Genomic DNA, 20797 nt, shown 5'->3' on the forward strand with positions numbered 1-20797 from the left:
TTGATGTGAAGTCAACAGCCTCTATATGCAAGTAGCTCAGTTGTGAAGACCTTTTGCACAAACTTTGTTTGCTTATGCTTAGGTATAGAATTAAAGCAAGAATATACACAGTCTAACCATAAATACTGTTACAACATGAACAGTGCATAAACCTTTAATCTATCAGTAAATCATTTATAGATTTCAGCACATAAAATTGTGGAAGGGAAAAAACTTGGTGAAGGACAAGTTGAATTCAGACCAAATAAAGATCGTCAGAATGAGATTTTCAATTTAAGACAAATAGTTGAGAAATCCTGGGAATATAACAAGGATTTATATTTAAGTTTGGTAGATCTGGAAAAGGCTTTTAAAACCACATTTATAAAGTGCATATAGCAGCACTCAATGTACAAAATGTCCCCCTTTTGCCTTCACGCATGCCCGAAGTCTGTGAAGCCACATGACAGTAAGCTGCCATGTGGCTTCACAGTAAGCTGCCACTGCTTACTTGAAATCCACCTTTAGGCTGGAGATGCTGGGGGTATCGTTTCTTGCAGGCTACTCTCTCTCTCTCTCTCTCTCAAGCTTTGACCACAGTTTGAAATCCAACATATTCAGATCAGGACTTCCATTTGGCCAGTCAGAGGCGTTTTTGAAGGTCCACTGCTTGCTGTGAAACAAGGTGTTGTTCAGGGGCCATACTACAGGTTCCAGCACAGTGTCTTGATACACGTTGGCAGAGGTTTTGACCCCTTTCTCGCAGAAATGCAACTTGGATACCTTCTGATACATCACTCACACCAAACCATTACTGATGGGTGATGACCTTTCTGAATCCTGGGTGCTATCGCATGTGCTGGGTGACCATCTAGGACATATACCTGATTGTTTTGGCAGTTAAATAACTCTTCAATGGTGAAATTCTTCTCATCTCTGAAGATGATATATCTGTATCTGTTATTTGAGTACTGCCAGAGAAGTGCCTTTAATTTTATCCCCCTCTGAATGAGATTTGTCCAGAAGTGTCCAGCATAATGATGATAGGCTCACCTCCATGTCATCAGTTAGTACATGTGACATCGTTCTCTTCAAAGCATTCATCTCTTTCAACATCACTTTCTGCGATCTCACAGGATTATGCAGAAGCATTCCATCACTGCCCTCATAAGCTGTTTTGTCCTAACGCAGCATAGTCAACCTGTTCTTTGGCAGTCAGATATATCTTCTGCATCATTATAATGGTTAATAGTCTGTTACACAAACATCATACTGATCCCGAGTGTTTTTAATGTGTTGAAAATAACAGGTAGCTGCATTCCAACCTTGTGAAGTGCTATTACAGCTACATGATTCTCACAATTTCTCCACTCATGTTAACTCATATAGCTGATCAACTCTCCCTGTACTGATAAACACACAAATGTTGGCTGCATACAGTGCAGCTAACAGAGCTGGGCCTCGTGCAATTCTGTGGGTTTACGGAAGATGTAACAGTATTTATGGCAAGACTAGGTAAATCCCTAGCCTTTTAATTTTCTGCAGTCCTGTTTCAGAAGTGTAATTTATATCTTATAATCTTTTCATCCCAAAGCGCATAATGCTACTTGCTTATGCACTTAAAACTATTATCTTTTAACTATACTGTCAGTATTTAAATCATTCTGCAGGATAGCTATATTGTTATTATTAATTATTGTCTTCTTGAATTTTGCATCAGCAAAAACTTGATAGGTTAGTTGACATGTTGCTACATATTTCTAGGAAAAGAGTTGACTCTTTCCATATTTCTTTTCAAACATGTTTCTACATATTTCTAGGAAATATGTAGAAACAACCTTGACTTGGTTGTTTAATGAGTATCTCAATAGGAAGGGTCCCAGAGAATTGAAAGGAGAGCAAAATAGTGTCGCTTTTCAAAAGTGATGTTACAGCAGATGTTTCCAGTTATAAACAAGGCTGTGGGTTTGCAGTTGTCAGCTATCGGAGAGATTGCTTTGGAATGGAATATATAACTGAGTTGATAGATACAGGATTATCTACAGTGATCAGCATTGGGGTGGGATTTGGTTTATAAAAACATAGATCATACTTTAACAGTCTACTTACTTTCATTTTATGAAAAAGTAATAAATGTCTTATAAGGGAGGATTGTATATAGTGATACTTGGGAATTTTGTAAAGGCTTTTGAAAAAAGTGCTGCACGACACATTGTGCAAGTTTAAGAGCTGGAAGTTGATAATAGTCTGATGGATAGAAGATTTGCTGTTGTTGTTTTAACAATAAAAGCAAGTTGGGTGGTGTGTATGCGTGCTATTTTAGTGACATGTTGCTAGAGTGAAAATGCATGCACTTGAGGAATGGGGGGTGGGCACCATTCCAAAAAAAGTGAGTGTGGTAATTGGCATGCCAGTAGGCTCTTCTTTTGTTCTATTTATCTTATTTGTGAATGATTTGTTTGCTGATGATGAAAAGTTGGAATGAAAAAGTTTTAAAGGGTGACAGTGATATTATCTCATCAGGAAAAAAATTTAAATGACTTGGCTTGGATTGATTGTTGGGGTTTCTTTTGTAGTATTAATAAGTGTAATATGTTATACTTCAAAACACAGACGTTGAGTACTTTATTTGGAACTACCGTACTTCAGGATGGGAATCCATTTGAAGATCTGGTAAGGTGGAGACCTGAAGTTAGAAGGACATGTTGCTAGAGTGAAAAGACTATACAATAGATTGTTACTGTGATAAGGAGATCATTGACAAGTAGAAATGGGTGGTAATACCACTGCACAAGACTTGATCGGACCTGTTTGCTGGATGTATTTACCTAGTTTCCAGTGTGATGAAGAAATTGGATAGAGCCTAGAAACAAGTGACTGACGTTTGCTGATTTTTCATCCTTTTTTTCCCTTCAACTTTTCCTATGAACTAGCTTATGTCATTTGTCCTTTCTTATCATCTGGTCCAATGAATTCTACTTCTTCACTTTTGGCAAAATAGTGTCACTGTTTTGCCAAATTCAGTGGGTTTTCTGCTATGACATACAAGCATGGGTTTAAATCCCACTATGGAATGCAGGTTTCTTAATGCTTTAGGTGTAGATAATTTTCTTAGCCCAATATGAAATTCTTAATTTGTTATTGGAAATTTAAAGTGGATTGGATAAATTTTAGTGGCATGTTTGGTTTCAAGAGCAGGGTACTTTGATTTTCTATTCTAATCTTCTTTTTTGGCATTACAGCCCCATGTAGGGCCTTGGCCTCCCATTTTTGGGTTTCATAACTCACTACAAGGTGAGGTTGTTATCCCCTGCTCAACCATGTGTAATTGTCTCTGAAGCATTGTGTTCTTAAGACTGGTGCCTGCTTTGTGGGAGGAAAAACCCCAGATAAGCTGGGGAGAAAAACCCCATAGTTCACGCCCAAGACTAACTTGGGCGTGAACTATGGGGCTAACTTGGCTAACTTGGCTATGTTTGAGAAAGATCTTTAGCTCCTCACATCAGTGATGAGAATTGAACACAGGACACTCCTTTCCCAGGCATATGGTTGCGGAGCGCGTAACCTTGGCTAATCACGCAGACTTTTCTATGCTAATAATACATTTAAATACAATTAAAATACATTAAAAAAATGTATTTTCCAATTTCCCAGTTTGAATTTTGTCCCCATCAGTATGCTTACCAGTGCCTCCAGTTCATGAAATTGACCTTTGTGTTTGGTGTTAACTACAGCTACTTTTTACTTTCCCTGATTGATTTCATGAACTGGAGGCAATGGTTAACCTTTTAGTGGTTGGAACACTAAAAGGTTGGAAATTTATTGAATTAATTTGAATCATATTTATTATTTAAAAAGAAATCTAAATGTAGAAGGATATCGTCTGTTTTAGTCCTTTGTCCTATATCAACTCCATGTCCATATGGTATTTCTGTAATTCTTTAACTATTTCTGCCACTTTTCCATTGATGCCTCCTAATGATTCATATTTTCAATTCTTTTGAAGTTGTTTCAGTAGCTGCCTTATTATTGTTCACCCTGCTTTCCTAATAAATATAATGGTAGTCTTTTTAAGTGGATGATACCAAACATATTTGATTGTGGTACCGTCATAATGTATATGTGACTTAATCCATTACAGACTGCAGTTTAGTTGTCTGTTTTAAACTGGTAAGTCATTCTTATTCAGCATTCAAATGAATATCTCTGGCATTTGAAGAATAATTTAAACATCAAACTATAATTTATAGTTATAGTTTGATGTTTAAATCAGTTATAATCTGTAAAAATACAAATAACAGACATCAGGTCAACTTTCATATATGAAGTCAGATATAATGTATTTCTGTGTGTGTGTGTGTGTGTGTGTGTAGATGATGTAGTTTGAAAATTTTAATTTTATTCATAGAAATTTTCCTATTAAACTTTTTAGTGTCTCCAGATACTCCAGGAAGAAGAAGATCTGTCAGAAATTGTGCAATTAGTTGGCAAGGTAAGATTGAAATAATTTTCATTGTATTTTATAAAATGCAGTATTTTATTTTAGCATAGTATAAATTTACCATCACTGGTTTAATTCTTTAACAAAAGCCTCAACATGAAAAAGCTAAGGAATGCAAGTTAATTAGTGCTGCTTCACAAGAATAGTCACTGTCAGTGAGGTGTCTATGTAAGACACCTGACTGAAAGTCTATGTACTTCTTGGAGTGAACGTGATGAATAAATTGATTAGGACAGATATATAAAATTGAATTAATAGATACATAATTTTCTTTGGTCAACATGGAAATTCCATAGTCAACATGAAAATAGTGATATTTTTATATTTCTTGTAAACCGTAGAATTTCTTGATAAAAAGTTAGGAACAGATTTTTAAAAGTACATACTTTCAGAAAATAATATTAAAAAATCGATTTTTTTGATCCTCTAAATAGTACTGCCTCCTTAAAACTATCAAAAACTTACAAATTAGCAAAAACAAAATGCCATAGAGGAAAAACCTGACGTGATAGAGAAAAATGGGTTTGATATTTGAAATCAGTGCACCCAAATTGGTAAAAAAACAAGTCTCATATAAAAGCCAGCAAAAATTGTGTTGGATTGTGTAATTAATAATTCGGGAACTAGTTTCTTTCACGTATGTAAACAAACCTGCACTTCAGCACATTATTAAAGCAGCTCTTCCCATTATTTGGAAGTCAAATTTAAGTGATTGGGTCACACTTGCCATGTTTGAAGATTGGTTCTTGAACTGTTTTATTCCTGCTGTGGAACATTACTGTTCGTAAAAAAAATTCCCTTTAAAATTCAGATTTTTCTTGGACAATGCTTCTGGACATCCAATATCTTTAGATGAGCTTCACCCTAATCTAAAGATTGTATTTTTACCACCCAACACTACATCGTTACTGCAGTCAGTGGACCAGAGAGTCATTTCTGCATTTAAGACTTATTACTTACGACATGCATTCCCACAAGCAGTCAAGGCAGATGATGTGATTGACCGTGAGAGAGTTCTGAAAGAATAATAACATCCCTGATGCTATCAAAAATATTGCTGATTCTTGGGAGGAAGTGAAGCAATCAACAATTAAAGGGATGTGAAACAAACTGCCCTCAATTCTGTGATGATTTTTGTGGCTTCACAGAAGACATTGCCGAATCCAGAAAAGCTGTGGTGGATAATGATGCACTACAATTGGACATCAATGAAAATGATATCATTGACTTACTAGAGTCCCATTCACAAGAATCAGCCAATGAGGACCTTATGGAGATAGAGAAGCAGCTGAGAGAAACACACGAACACAAAGAATTTCTCCTATCTAAACTTTTTGTATCAACTTGTTTTTAAGTTCTGTTTGGGAAAAAAAAAAAAAAAAACTGATACAAAAAGTAAGTTTAGATAGGAGAAATTCTTTGTGTTCGTGTGTTTCTGTCAGCTGCTTCTCTATCTCCATAAGGTCTTCATTAGCTAATTCTTGTGAATGGGACTCTAGTAAGTCAATGATATCATTTTCATTGATGTCCAGTTGCTGTGCATCATTATCCACCACAGCTTTTCTGGCTTCGGCAATGTCTTCTGTGAAGCCACAAAAATCATCACAGAATTGAGGGCAGTTTGTTCCTATAATTTCTGTAACTTATTACTACAGTACAGGAGTATTATTATTATTATTTCAGTATTACACAGTATTATCATTGCTATATATGAGCGATTATGGCATCATCATCAAATTCCTGCCATGTACCCTCAAGGGGTGTACAGGATAAGATAGTACTACATGAAAAAAATTACATCATTGTTAATTTCCTATCTACAATTTTCCTCCAAATCAGTCTGTTACTTGTCAAGACTCCAACATTATCAGATCTTATATTTCTATCGTCTAAGGCACTTTGTACCATATCAATCCACCTATATCTTGGTCTTCTTCTGGGTTGTTTTGCTGCCAACCTGGCAGAGAACACTTGTTTTGCTAATCTTTCCTCACCCATTCTGTTTAAGTGACCATACCACCTGAGATTAGCTCTGCTAACGCATTCCTGGATGCTGGCAATGTCAAGTTCTTTCCTAATATCCTCGTTTTTAATATGATATTGCCATTGATGCCATCTGTTCATGCCTATAATCTTTCTCAGGACTCTCATATCTGTGGTCTCTAGTCTTTGGTCAAGTATTTTACTTCTGATCCAGCTCTCAGATCCATAAGTTAAAACTGGTTTGAACACTGTCTTGTATACAGCTAATTTAGTGTTCCGACTAATTTCTCTCTTTTTCCATATGAATTTATTCAATTGACTTCCCACCATACAAGCTTTGCTGATTCTGTTGTCTATTTCTATATTTAATTTACCATCTTCAGTAAAAATCGTGCCTAAGTAGCTGAAATATTTTACTTGTTCCACAGGTTCTCCATTCACAACACAGTTGACATTTTCAATGATTCTGCCTATTTTCATTGTCTATGTCTTTTTATTGCTGACCTTCATACCATATCTATTACAACAGCTATTCAATTTAGTCAGAGAATCTTGCAGACTTGTAGCGGATTTATTTAGAAGGATAACATCATCCGCATAAAGCAGAGAGCTGACATTAACATCTCCAATTTTGATATCATGTTTAATACCACTTTCCTTCATAATGTGATCCATATAGATAATGAATAACAGAGGGGATAATGTACATCCTTGTCTCACACCAGATTTAACATTAAACCATCTTCCTGTACTTCCTTCAATTCTAACTGCTGACTTACAACTCAAATAAAGACTAAGTATTGCTTGATATAATGCTCCATTGACATCATATAACTGTAGCTTATTGAATAGCTTCTCTCTTGGAACCTTGTCATATGCCTTTTCCAGATCGACAAAACTTAAATACAGATCTTTGTTATATTCCCATGCTTTCTCGACTTTTTGTTGTAAAGTGAAGATCTGATCCTGACAGCCTTTATTTGGCCTGAATCCAACTTGTTCTTCACCAAGTTTTTCTTCCACAATTCTTCTCAACCATTTCTCAAGTATACTTGCATAGATCTTGCCAGGAACACTCAGTAGGGAAATACCTCTGTAATTCTCACATTCTGTTTTATTTCCCTTTTTATATATGGGTACTATGAGAGCTCTACTCCAATCATCGGGAATTCGTCCCTCTGTCCAGGCTTTCTGAACTATGCAGCGCAATAGTTCAGAATGCACTGTAAGACTCTTATACCACTCCTTATGGTATTGCCATTATGGTATTGTTATTATTATTATATTATCCTGTATGCGCTGTTCATCAGGGATCTGAGTTATGTACAAATCTGATTTAAAGATATTCTCAAGAACGTATCGCATTCGTAACCAAGGACTGCCTGTAGTTTCAGTCTTGGATATTGTAGAAACCTGAATGTTTAATGAGAAAAAGGTAAAAATTAGAGCCCTTCTCTTCCCAGTAAGAAAGAAGTGAATTTCTTTCATGTACTTGCCTATCTTATCTTCTGAAATCACTTTCTTGGTATGTGTAATTTCAGAATTTCTGTCTTCTAGAAAATTTAAAACTAACTCTTAAATATTTCAGTTGTACTCTATTAAAAATCAACCAGCTAAATATAGCGTGTGCATGAAACAAAATTTAGATATTACTCTCCAATTTAAAACACATTGTTCTTGAATCATCTTTGACAGGCTTAGTGTTGGATGTTATTCATTACTTATTTTAATGGTCTTACAATGCCAAACAAAATATTAAATTCTAAAAGGACTTTTTATATATTTTTCTTACCCACTCCCTTTTCTTATAAGTTAAATAATTATCTTTAAATATTTACAAATGTCATTTAAAGTAATTGGAAAGGCCACACAGAGGGCTACATGGTGTGTGGTGTTTTCAGAGCTCCTAAAAGCTAAGTATAATTTTGAGTGAAAATTGGAATATTGGTTTAAATTTGAACTTAGTATTGTTTATTTTTGGTAGCTTGTTGTGTCTGTGTGATTTTGGTGTGAATTCCGTTTTATTTAACTTAGTATTTTAACGATACGTTTCATAGAACAGCACATGGTGCCAATGCGACGTTAAATAATGGCATCCAAAACGCCATTATCTTACGCCCTTTGTTCAAAAACTGTAATGTGAGGGAGTTTGTCCAATATGATGTATGCTTTCCCAAAGGAGGTTGGAGTTTGGATGGAAAGTGATAGTGGTGGAAGAATGTGCAGAAAGTGTAAGCAAAGTGAAGAATTGAAGTATGTGTCAGGTCGTGAGATAGTGATGGTTGAAGAAAGCCAGAATGTGAGTGAAAATAGTGGCTTGATAGGGAATCGGTCTCATTGGATCACCGCTCTCATTGCCATCTTGACAGTACAAGATGGCAATGAGAGCGGTAATCAAAGAGAGTGAAAGCAACTACAGAGAGAGAAAGTGGTTTAAATGATGAAAAAAATGAGGAATTATTTGTAGGGAGTGAGATCGCTAGGTTGCGCAGAGTGATATGCAGTGCGCAGCGGCAATTGGAGCACCTGCAAAACTCTTTCCAGAACGCCTTGGCTAATGGAAATAAACAAGTGTTTGAAAGGAAAAATAAGCATAAGAGTGGGAGGGTTTCAGAAATGAAGGAAAGAGTGTTGTATGGCGACTCATTATTGATAGATGGGAGTTTAACTAAATCGTACTTACCGGGTGCAAAATTTAAGGATATAAATGAGAGTGTTAGAACGCAAAAACAGAGGGAGAAAGAATTGATAGTTGTGACAGGTATGAATGAATTGAAAGGAGATAAATTTTTTATGAGAAAGGACTTTAAAGGATTGTTAAAGATAGCGAAAGAAAAGAGTGACAGAGTTAGGATGATGAATCTGTTGCCGTGGTATGAAAGAGAGGGGTTTAGAAGGAGGGCCATAATCGCAAATGACTTTATGCGGGTTACGCAGACGGTGTGGTGTGGAATGAGTTTGATGGGCGAAAGGATTTATACAAGATGGATGGCCTGCATTTGAATGGATTTGGTGTGCGGAGACTGGAAAAAGTGTTGCTGAATGAAGTGAAAATGGATGTGCAGAACCAGGGAAACTAGAACTACCAAGGAGGGGGGGGGGAGTGGATATGTGGACATCAGTGAGACAGTTGAGTATAAGAATGTATATAATGTACCCGAGCCAGTACTAAGGACAAGAAATCGGAATGGGATAGTTAGAATAATGCATCAAGATAGGGGTGGAACAAAGGGACCTCTGCATTTTATGTATACTAATGCCAGGAGTATTAGGAACAAGAAGGAAGAATTTTTGGCCTTGATTGGCTCTTCCTGGCCACAAGTTATTGGCATTAGTGAAACATGGCTGACAGAAGATGATATAGTTAGTGGGATAGAATGTGTAGGATATAGGTGTTTAGGAGGGACAGAGAGAATAAAATGGGGGGAGGAGTATTATTGATGATAACTGATGAACTGCAGCCAAGGAGAATTGAAGTTAGTTTTAAAAGAGGTATACCGTGAGTAGACAATATCGATACAAAATTAATAACGGAAAAAACTCACATACAAAGATTATTTAATAGTATAATTTTCACCTGTGTGTCACAGGCATCTTCAGTACATTAAGCTCAAATTAAACAGTAACTGACAATTCTAAAAAGTAGCTGGTGTAAGATAACTACAAAGTTCAATAAATTTCCTAAAAAAAAAAAAAAAAGTTAGGAAAGATTAGCTGATTTGTAAAGTACTATCTCCCATAAAGGGGATAGACGTAAGCTGTCGGATCTGTTTAAGTTAGGAGAATGAAGTAGAGTTTCACATGTTTCTTTATAAAGGCGTTCCATGAGAAACTGACATTTGTGAAGAACTCCTGTCTTTCTCTAATGAACTCTGTGTCTAGTGAAGATGGCATGTTCTGCAAGACTAGACTTTTCAGGTTTAAAGTATTCAGTATAAGATTGGTGTTCTTCTAGCCAAATAGAGGCAGATCTTCTTCTTTGTTCGAAATAAGATAATCCACAAGAGCACGGAATCTGGTAGACACCTGGATGATTAAGATGTGGAAGCTTAGAAGTGAGAAAGGTGGAGATTTTTCTAAACGGTTGAAAGTATTTTTCTAAAATGCTCTGGAATCTGTTTTAAAGGTTGAAACTTTTAATACTGTAATGCGCATATCTTCGAGTTTTTACCTAAAGGTCTTTAATGATTCTCGTGACAAGCTAAAATGCAATTTTGAATCACTGGTCAGCATACCTAGATCCACTAATAATACTATTGATATAGATAAAGTAGTTATAAATGTTTCTGGACATCCACTAACAGACTGAACGTTTTGTTTTATCAAAAGGACATGATTTCGCTGTTACGCCGAATAAGGTGCCACTTATGGATTTTTTCATAACATAGACAGGGGTATTCGATCCTTATCCCAAAAAACAGCCAACAGATTACGTTTTGAATGTGCACAAATTCTTTTTCATGCCAAGCCTCCTCATCCTAATCTTTCTTACTCTGAGTTTAAAGCATTGAAATCACTGAAGAATAACAATAATTTAATTATTACGAAAGCTGATAAGGGGAAGGCTGTAGTGATTCAAGATAGGAAGGAATATGAGAGAAAAATGTCTCTTTTACTTTGCGACTGTTCAACTTATAGGCCTCTTACATCGGATCCTACCCGGAGTTAATTGAAGAGACTTAATTTTCTTTTAGATAATGTATCTACATGGAATGAAGATCAAAAGAAAAAACTTAACTTTCTTCGGTCGTCCACCTAGATTGTATGGTCTTCCAAAAGTTCATAAACCAGGCATTCTGTTAAGACCAGTCGTAGATTGTATAGGTTGTCCCACTTACAAAATCTCAAAATTTTTATCAAATTTACTCTCCTCTTCAACTAGAAGAACTGATACTTATATAAAAAATACTTTGGATTTCAAAAATAAAATTTCAGATCTTCATTTGGACGTTTCTGATATCATCAGTTTAGATGTTGTTTCTTTATTTACAAATGTGTGTCTTTCGGAAAGCATTGAATTACTACAACAGGAATTTCCTTCAGACATTGTACACGTATTTGATTTTGTAATAAATTCTGGTTATTTTTCCTTTAAAAATAAAGTTGTATCAACAAATTGAAGGAACAGCAATGGATAATCCTCTTTCTCCTGCTATCTCCAATTTCTTTATGGAACATTTTGAACAACGTATCTTTGACAACATTTCTCCTAGACCTACTCATTGGTTCAGATATGTCGATGATATTTTTGCTGTATGGAATGGCTCTTCGGATGAACTTCAACAATTTCTCACTAAGTTAAATGCATTTCATCCTAGGATCAAGTTTACCCTAGAAGTAGAATCAAATAAGCAGTTAGCCTTTTTAGATCTTCTAATTCTTTGCCAATCAGATGGTAACCTACACATCTCAGTTTATACTAAGAAGACTTATACAGGCCATTATATCCATGCAGAATCCCATCACCATCCCAGTCAAAAGGCAGGAGCTATTAAAACACTGGTTCATCGGGCCCACTCCTTTTGTTCTTCAGACGATCTTTTACAGAAAGAACTACAATATATAACTTTTTCCTTTCTATCTAATGGTTATAAGAATTGCTTCATCAAAAGAACTTTGAGTAGTTTTAATATGTCTTCCTCTTCAAACACAGAAGAAATAACACGCATTACTATCCCTTATGTACAAGGCATCAGTGAACGTATAGCAAAAGTTTTAAAACCACTGAATATTTTTGTTGCCTTTCGACCGTTTAGAAAAATCTCCACCTTTCTCACTTCTCCTAAGGACAAGCTTCCACATCTTAATCATCCAGGTGTCTGCCAGATTCCGTTCTCTTGTGGATTATCTTATTTCGGACAAACAGGAAGATCTGTCTCTATTCGGCTAGAAGAACACCAATCTTATATTGAATACTTTTAACCTGAAAAGTCTGGACTTGCAGAACATGCCATCTTCACTAGACATAGAGTTCATTGGAGAAAGACAAGAGTTCTTCACAAAAGTCAGTTTCTCATGGAAAGCCTTTATAAAGAAACATGCAAAACTCTACTTCATTCTCCTAACTTAAACAGATCCGACGGCTTACGTCTATCCCCTTTATGGTAGATAGTACTTTACAAATCAGCTAATCTTTCCTAACTTTTTATTGTATTAATTTTGTATTTTTAGGAAATTTATTGACCTCTTTAGTTATCTTACACCAGCTACTTAGGTGGTGCATTTTGGAATTGTCAGTTATTGTTTAATTTGAGCTTAATGTACTGAAGATGCCTGTGACACACAGGTGAAAATTATACTATTAAATAATCTTTGTACATGAGTTTTTTTCGTTATTAATTTTGTATAGAATTGAAGTTGTATTGCAGGATAGTGAAAAGAGCTCATTTGAAGCTATTTGGTGTGAGATTGAAACTGGCAGAACAAAATATACAGTTGGGTGCTGCTATAGACTAGGTGATGGAATAGACGGTGGAGATAGTATGCATAAACAAATAGATGAAATGAGTGGAAGGAGGGTAATTATTATTGGGGATTTCAACTATGGTAACATTGATTTGAAGGAGGAGAGGACACATGTGAGGAAGGAAATGGATTTTATTCAATTAGTAAGGGATAACTATCTGAAACAGCATGTAATGGAAAATACTAGGGGTGTGAGAGTGCTTGACCTGGTAATAGTATCTGAGAATTTGACTGTAATGAATATGACCATGTTGCCACCTATTGGTGAGAGTGATCATAAGGTCTTGACCTGGGAGGTGGCTAAAGGTGTGAAATTTGTGATTAAGACAGGGTATATGTGAAATTACTGTGCTGGCAAGTATGCCAAGCTTAGGAGATTGCTTGGATCAGTGCCATGGCATGTAAAACTGCAAGGGCTGGATCTCGATAGAGAGCATAGGGTGTGGTCAAGGAGCATTTACAGGAGGTTATGGCTGATTGTATACCTAGGGTCTGAATAGTAAAACAAGTAGGAGTTAAAGGGATGAATAACACCATTAAGCTTGAGCTGCAAAAAAAAAAGAAACAACTGTGGAGGGAATTTAAAGAGAAAGGTGACCTGCAGGCACATGAACGGTATAAAGCGCAGGCCAGAAGGGTAATGAGCATGTTAAAAAAAAAAAAAAAAGCAAAAGCGGATTATGAAAGGAAACTAACTATGCAAGCTAAAGAGAATCCCAAACAGTTCTTTCAATATGCTACAAGCAAAAAAAAACTGTACATGGCAGAATGATTTTAAGGAATGCTGATGGTAAGGAGGTCACTAAATCAGTCGATATAGTGGAATTACTGAGCAAGCACTTTGCAAGAGTATATCATCCAGGTGGTAACATTGAAAAAATGAAGGAACCATTAGTTTATATGGGAATTATGATGAATGAAGTGGAGGTGAATAGTCTATTACAGAACCTTAATGTGAATGCACCTGTGGGATTGGATGGTATTCTGGCACGGGTCTTACATGAAGCAGCTAAAGAATTATCAGTGCCCTTGACCATGTTGTTTAAGCTGAGTCTCGGGTCTGGTTTAGTCCTGAAGGTGTGGAAAGAGGGGAAAATAGTTCCACTGCATAAAGGAGGATCCAAGACTACTGTTGCAAATTACCGACCGATCAGCATATCAGGAGTCGTTGTCAAGGTCTTGGAGGGAAGAAGGGAAAAATACAGGAATGGATTGATGAAAATGAGATACTGTACGTGGGACAGCATGGCTTTGTGAAGGGTAGATCATACCTAAGTAACTTGCTCAAGTTTTATAACAGTGATGACTGAACTGGATAAGGGTAATGGGTTTACAGTGATACTGCTGGACCTGGCTAAGGCATTTGACAGGATACCACATGGAATTCTAATCCGTAAACTGCAACATATGGGAATGGATATAGAGTTGGTGAGATGGATAGGTGGGTGGTTGATGGAGAGATATCAGAGAGTAGTTTATTTCGGAGTAGAGTCTAAAAGATGGCATGTACTAGTGGTGTGTCACAGGGTTCTGTTCTTGGACCACTGCTGTTTAATTTGTTCATTAATGATATAGGGAAGGATCTAAGATGAACAGTTCATTTGTTTGCTGATGATGCAAAGTTGGGGAGGGCAATAGTGAATGCAGAAGATGTCAAAATCTTGCAGGACGACTTGGATAGATTGGAGTTCTGGGCTAAGGAGAATGGATGTCAATTTAATGTGACAAAACGTTATTTTATGCATTTTGGGGTGAAAAGATTAGCAGCAGTATACCACATTGTTGGAACTGTACTCCAGAAGATTGATGAGGCCAGGGACTTGGGAGTGTTGGTGGATAGGGAGATGAAGTTGAGGGGGCACATTGCAAAAGTGGCTAAATCAGCTCATCAACTCACTTGGTTGTTGAAAAATACTTTGATGAGCAGAGACGAGCAAGTTATTGTACCTCTGTACCGAGCCTTGATAAGACGTTATCTCAACCACTGTTCCCAGATTTGGTCACCTAGGTTTCTTCTTGGTGGAGAGGAGCTGGAGAGGATCCAGAGGCAAGTGACCAAGATGATAGCAGGTCTATGGAATGAACCATATGAGAACAGGTTGAAGATTTGTGGGTTGCAGAAATTAATTGATAGGCAGAAAAGGGGAGATATGATTGAGATATTCAAATTACTAAGTGGTTTCTGTAGGATTAATTCAGAGGATATTTGTGAGATCAGGACTGGTGGTGGGAGAACTAGGGGACACCTATGGAAGCTGGGCAAGGGTGTTAGAGCTGGGTTCTTTACTTCTAGAGTGGTGAATGAGTGGAATAAGCTGCCAGAGTTTGTTGTGAGTGCTATGACAGTGAGTGAGTTCAAGGCAAGGTATGATAGATACTGTGAGAATGTCGTTTAGTTGTGTGGACATGATGTTTAGGGCCTCCATCGATGAGTCTAAGGACTCCCTGGAGTCGCCTGTAATAATAATAAAAAGCACCTGCAAAAATCAATTTCCTTCACGTTACACGGAATTTTAAGAAATCCAATATATTCTAGAAATAATCAGGTCTTATTAAATTTTATTTATTGAAAATGAGTCAATGTCATTTCACATTCCTTAAATAGATAATATGCTTGTTTCTTTCAGGCATCCTTAGCTGAAAGTGATAAAATTACTCTTGAAGTTGCACGACTAATAAAAGATGACTTCCTACAACAGAATGGATATACTCCATATGATCGTTTCTGTCCATTCTACAAAAGTGTTGGCATGCTAAAAAATATGATTACATTTTATGATCTTTCAATTCATGCAGTATCCTCTACAGCACAATCCGAGAATCATATTACTTGGGCCACAATTAGAGAGGCAATGGGCAATATACTTTATCAACTTAGTAGTATGAAATTTAAGGTAAGAATTTAATTCTTTTTAACTGAAGAAAAGTGACATGCAGTATTTTGCCATGCTGTATGCACTATATATATATATATATATATATTTGATATATTTGAGGGGTGTTTAAGGGTAAAAGCTGTATAACTGAGAGGAGACCTCCACATAGCCTTTAAAGGAATGCGGAGAACCGACCAGGGCTTCTGACCTCCTAATGTCCAATCCTCATCTTCTCGTGGTGCACCCTGTTGGGTATCTACCTGGATGCTGAACAAATGAGGATGGACTGGCAATTTGGGATTTAGCCGACCAAATTGTAATTCTTATTGGCTTAAACCAAATTACAAAATGATGGTACAACATGACAAAATTTCATGCTGGCTGGGGCATCGCCCGGTTAAACAAGGCCCCCATTGTTTTCACCAGGGAACCAGGGTTAACAGCGAAAAGTCAGTTACTGGAACAAATTTAAAAAAATACCTCAACTCAACATCACCAGAGTTAAAGATCGGTACTATCAACATAAGAAGCCTGAATGGCAAGAAATGGAGCTAGCTGAGGAATTAGATAAGTACCAGATCGACATAATAGGGGTGACTGAAACAAAAAAGACAAAAACTGGAGAGATCTTTCTGAGCAATAAATCCAAAATGTTATATTCAGGCAATGACAATTAAGTAAACGAAGGAGTAGCCATTGTATTCAACACTAAATACGAGGCTAATCTTCTTTAATGGTAGGCAGTTTCAAGTAGAGTGATGTGGGCAAATATCAGAATGGGGAACTGAATAATGAGACTTATTTGTGCCTATGGTCCCACAGAAGGTTCTACTAAGCTAGAAGCTGGGGAATTTTTTGAGGATTTAGAAAAGGCAACTGACACAATGAAAAAGGAAAAGTTGGTCCTTGTTGGGGATCTAAATAGCAGAGCATGAAATGATTGTCAGATATACAAAAATATTTTGGGAAAATTTGGAGAAAAGAGCACAGCATAATAATGGCAAATATTTGTTGGATTTCTGCTCAGGACATGGACTGGTTATGTACTAACACCATGTTCCAACATAAAAATGTGCACTAATTCACATGGAGAGAAGAGGCAAGAAATAAGAAAAGTCTCATTGACTATGTTATTATTGATGGTGAAGTTTTCTCCCTGGTGCAGGACACCAGAGTGTACAGAGGATTTGAAATTGGAAGCGGTCACTATTTAGTGTTCAGCAGGATAAAATTGAATTTCATATTGAAAAGAATAACATGTAAGAAAGTTTTAAAGCAAATTAAAGTTGAGCAGCTTTCAGATGTGAACTGTAGACTAAAATACACCAAGATTATTGAAAAAAAAATGAAAGAGTTTGAGAACAGGAACCAAACTTGAGAGATTCAGTGGCAAGCCTTGAAGAAAACCTTGATTGATTCAGCCAGAGAGGCATGTGGTGAGGTTTTCTGCAAGGATAGAAAAATCAGAACTCCATGATGGACAAAGGAAGTTAAAGAGGAAGTGAAGGAAAAGAAGAAAGCATATCAAAAGTTCCTGTCAAATAAGTCAGCTTGTGCTCTTAGACAATACAGAGACAAATGTATGAAAGATTAAACGCTGTGTAAAACTAGCTAAAAAAGTCATGGGAAGACTTTGGCAAGAACATAGAAAATAAATATCAAGAAGGTGGCAAAATATATTGGAGGTTGTTGAAGAAGCTTAGAAATGGAGGAAAGAGTACTGTAAAACGAGTTAGAGATGATAAAGGTGATTTAAAACGTGAGAAAAGGATATCCTTGAAATATGGAGTAATTACTTTGAGAAATTCCTAAACGAAACAAGCAGTGATAGCAGAGTGGTAAAAAACACTCAACAGGCATACAGTCAGAAATACATATCCATACTTGAAGTGGATAAAGCCATCAAAGGGTTGAAATGTGGAAAGGTAGCAGGAGTAGATGATATTCGACCAGAAATGCTGAAGTATGGTGGTATAAAAGTCTTGCAGTGGCTGCACTGCATAGTTCAGATGGCCTGGACAGAGGGACGAATTCCTGATGATTGAAATAAGGCTCTCATAGTACCCATCTATAAAAGGGGAAATAAAACTGAATGTGAGAATTACAGAGGTATTTCCCTACTGAGTGTTCCTGGTAAGATATATGCAAGTATACTTGAGAAACGGTTGAGAAGAATTGTGAAAGAAAAGCTTGGTGAAGAACAAGCTGGATTTAGGCCAAATAGAGGCTGTCAGGATCAGATCCTCACTTTACGCCAGTTAGTCGAGAAAGCATGGGAATATAACAAAGATCTGTATTTAAGTTTTGTCGATCTGGAAAAGGCATATGATACGGTGCCAAGAGAGAAGCTATTCAATACTCTACACTTAAATGGTGTCAATAGGGCATTATATCAAGCAATACTTAGTCTTTATTTGAGTTGTAAGTCAGCAGTTAGAATTGCTGGAAGTACAGGAAGATGGTTTAATGTTAAATCTGGTGTGAGACAAGGATGTACATTATTCCTCCTGTTATTCATTATCTATATGGATCACATTATGAAGGAAAGTGGTATTAAATATGATATCAAAATTGGAGATGTTAATGTCAGCTCTTTGCTTTATGAGAATGATGTTATACTTCTAAATAAATCCGCTACAAGTCTGCAAGATTCGCTGACTAAATTGAATAGCTGTTGTAATAGATATGGTATGAAGGTCAGCAATAAAAAGACAAAGACAATGAAAATAGGCAGAATTGTTGAAAATGTCAATGCATTGTGAATGGAGAACCTGTGGAACAAGTAAAACATTTCACCTACTTAGGCACGATTTTTACTGAAGATGGTAACTTAGATATGGAAATAGACAACAGAATCAATAAAGCTGGTATAGTAGGAAATCAATTGAATAAATTCATATGGAATAATAGAGAAATTGGTCAAATCACTAAATTAGCTGTATACAAGACAGTGTTCAAACCAGTTTTAACTTATGGATCTGAGAGCTGGGTCAGAAGTAAAACACTTGACCAAAGACTAAAGACCACAGATATGAGAGTCCTGAGAAAGATTATAGGCGTGCACAGATGGCATCAATGGCAATATCGTATTAAAAACGAGGATATTAGGAAAGAACTTGACATTGTCAGCATCCAGGAATGCGTTAGCAGAGCTAATCTCAGGTGGTATGGTCATTTAAACAGAATGGGCGAGGAAAGATTGGCAAAACAAGTGTTCTCTGCCAGTTTGGCAGGGAAATGACCCAGAGGAAGACCAAGATATAGGTGGATTGATACGGTACAAAGTGCCTTTGACAACAAAAATATATATACTGTGATAATATTTGTGTCTTCACAAGTAACATACTGATGTGGAGGAAAATTGTAGATACGAAGTTAGTAATGATGTAAATTTTTCATGTAGTACTATCATATCCTGTACACCCCTTGAGGGTATATGGCAGGAATTTGATGATAATGATATATTTGATTAAAGTTTATAAGGCAGAACATGGAATAAGTTGATAACATTTATTTACTTAGTAACACAGCATTTCATCCCAATTGCACAGTATTTCTAAATATACTGTCACCTTTGTTAGTCCTTACAACAGTAAGGACTAACAAAGGTGACAACTGTTATGCAGTTATACAGAAAAGACTGATGTTATTTTTTAAATTATTTCTAATTGTTCATAAGCTCTTGGTTGATCATATGGAGAGGACACACACAAGAAATAAGTCTTAATACTGTATAGTCATTGATAGCAGTAACATTAAGGCTGGATTGGCAGGGAGGGGAGACGTTATGAGAATATACACAAAATTTGAAATAAGAAGCAAACATCATTTAAGCAAAGATAGAATGAGTAGCATGTTGAAATATGTATATGAAATATGGTTTAAAAAGAATAAAAGTTAAGCCTCTTTTTTAGAGATGAACTATGCACTAAAATGTATAATTGGAGAAAATTTGAAAATGAGGAACTTTAAGAGCCAGTGGAAAAATCTGACAAAAACGTTGATTCAGCTGAGAAAAAAATATGAAATTATCTGCAAGGAAAGAAGAACTTCATCTTCATGCAAGGATAGAAGAATCAGAACTTCATAGTGCACTTCAGTCCAATCATGCATATGTAACCACCTTCGAGTACATCATGAAATCATCCACCAGAGGACTTACACTTTCCACAATCCTCTGAATGGGCAGTTCTGTGCCATCATCCCTGAACTACCACATTTTTACAAAGATGGCGAAAAATACAGAACTTCATCACACACTGACAGGATCAACAGAGTCCGCTGTACTAACAGAACCACTGTTTTCAAACAGAAATATAACAAGTCTCATAACTGGCCATCCCTTCCTTTTCCCTACATGGAACTGGGCAGGAATAAGAATCATAGGGGACCTCCTGACCCAGACGCTAAAGTGGAAAACACTCGCATGCCTACCATTGAAAAATCCAAAAATTGAAAAGCAATATCAACTGATGCAAGCTGCTATTATAAAAGTCTTCTCAGATATCGCTACACCTCAGGGAATCTGTATTCCTTCTAGAAACTGCAGGAATAGATGATATTCGACCAGAAATGCTCAAGTATGGAGGTATAAACGTCGTACAGTGGCTGCACTACATAGTTCAGAAGGCCTGAACAGAGGGACGAATTCCAGATGATTGGAGTAGAACTTTCGTAGTACTCATATATAAAAAGGGAAATAAAACTGAATGTGAGAATTACAGATGCATTTCATTACTGAATGTTCCTGGTAAGATATATGCAGGTATACTTGAGAAACGGTTGAGAAGGATTGTGGAAGAGAAGCTTGGTAAGAACAAGCTGGATTCAGGCCAAATAGAGGCTCTCAAGATCAGATTTTCACTTTACGACAGATAGTTGAAAAATCATGGCAATATATAAAAGATCTGTATTTAAGTTTTGTAGATCTGGAAAAGGCATATGACAAGGTGCCAAGAGATAAGCTATTCCAAATGCTACAGTTATATGCTGT

At 36.5% G+C, this 20797-nt stretch overlaps 1 protein-coding gene across 2 annotated transcripts in view; it reads left to right on the forward strand.

Moving 5' to 3' along the window:
- LOC150094024 (V-type proton ATPase catalytic subunit A) overlaps positions 1-20797 on the forward strand; it is a 218379-nt gene that overhangs the window by 134397 nt on the left and 63185 nt on the right. For both annotated transcript variants that reach the window (XM_090413195.1, XM_090413197.1), the window contains exons 12-13: positions 4412-4471; positions 15556-15822. In XM_090413195.1, the coding sequence (XP_090269321.1) occupies positions 4412-4471; positions 15556-15822 (327 nt within the window). The remainder of the gene's footprint in view (positions 1-4411; positions 4472-15555; positions 15823-20797) is intronic.

Source organism: Typopeltis vanoorti, chromosome 23, assembly GCF_054136105.1.
Source record: "Typopeltis vanoorti isolate ZY-2024b chromosome 23, IOZ_Tvanoo_1.0, whole genome shotgun sequence".
Lineage (NCBI taxonomy): Eukaryota > Metazoa > Arthropoda > Arachnida > Uropygi > Thelyphonidae > Typopeltis > Typopeltis vanoorti.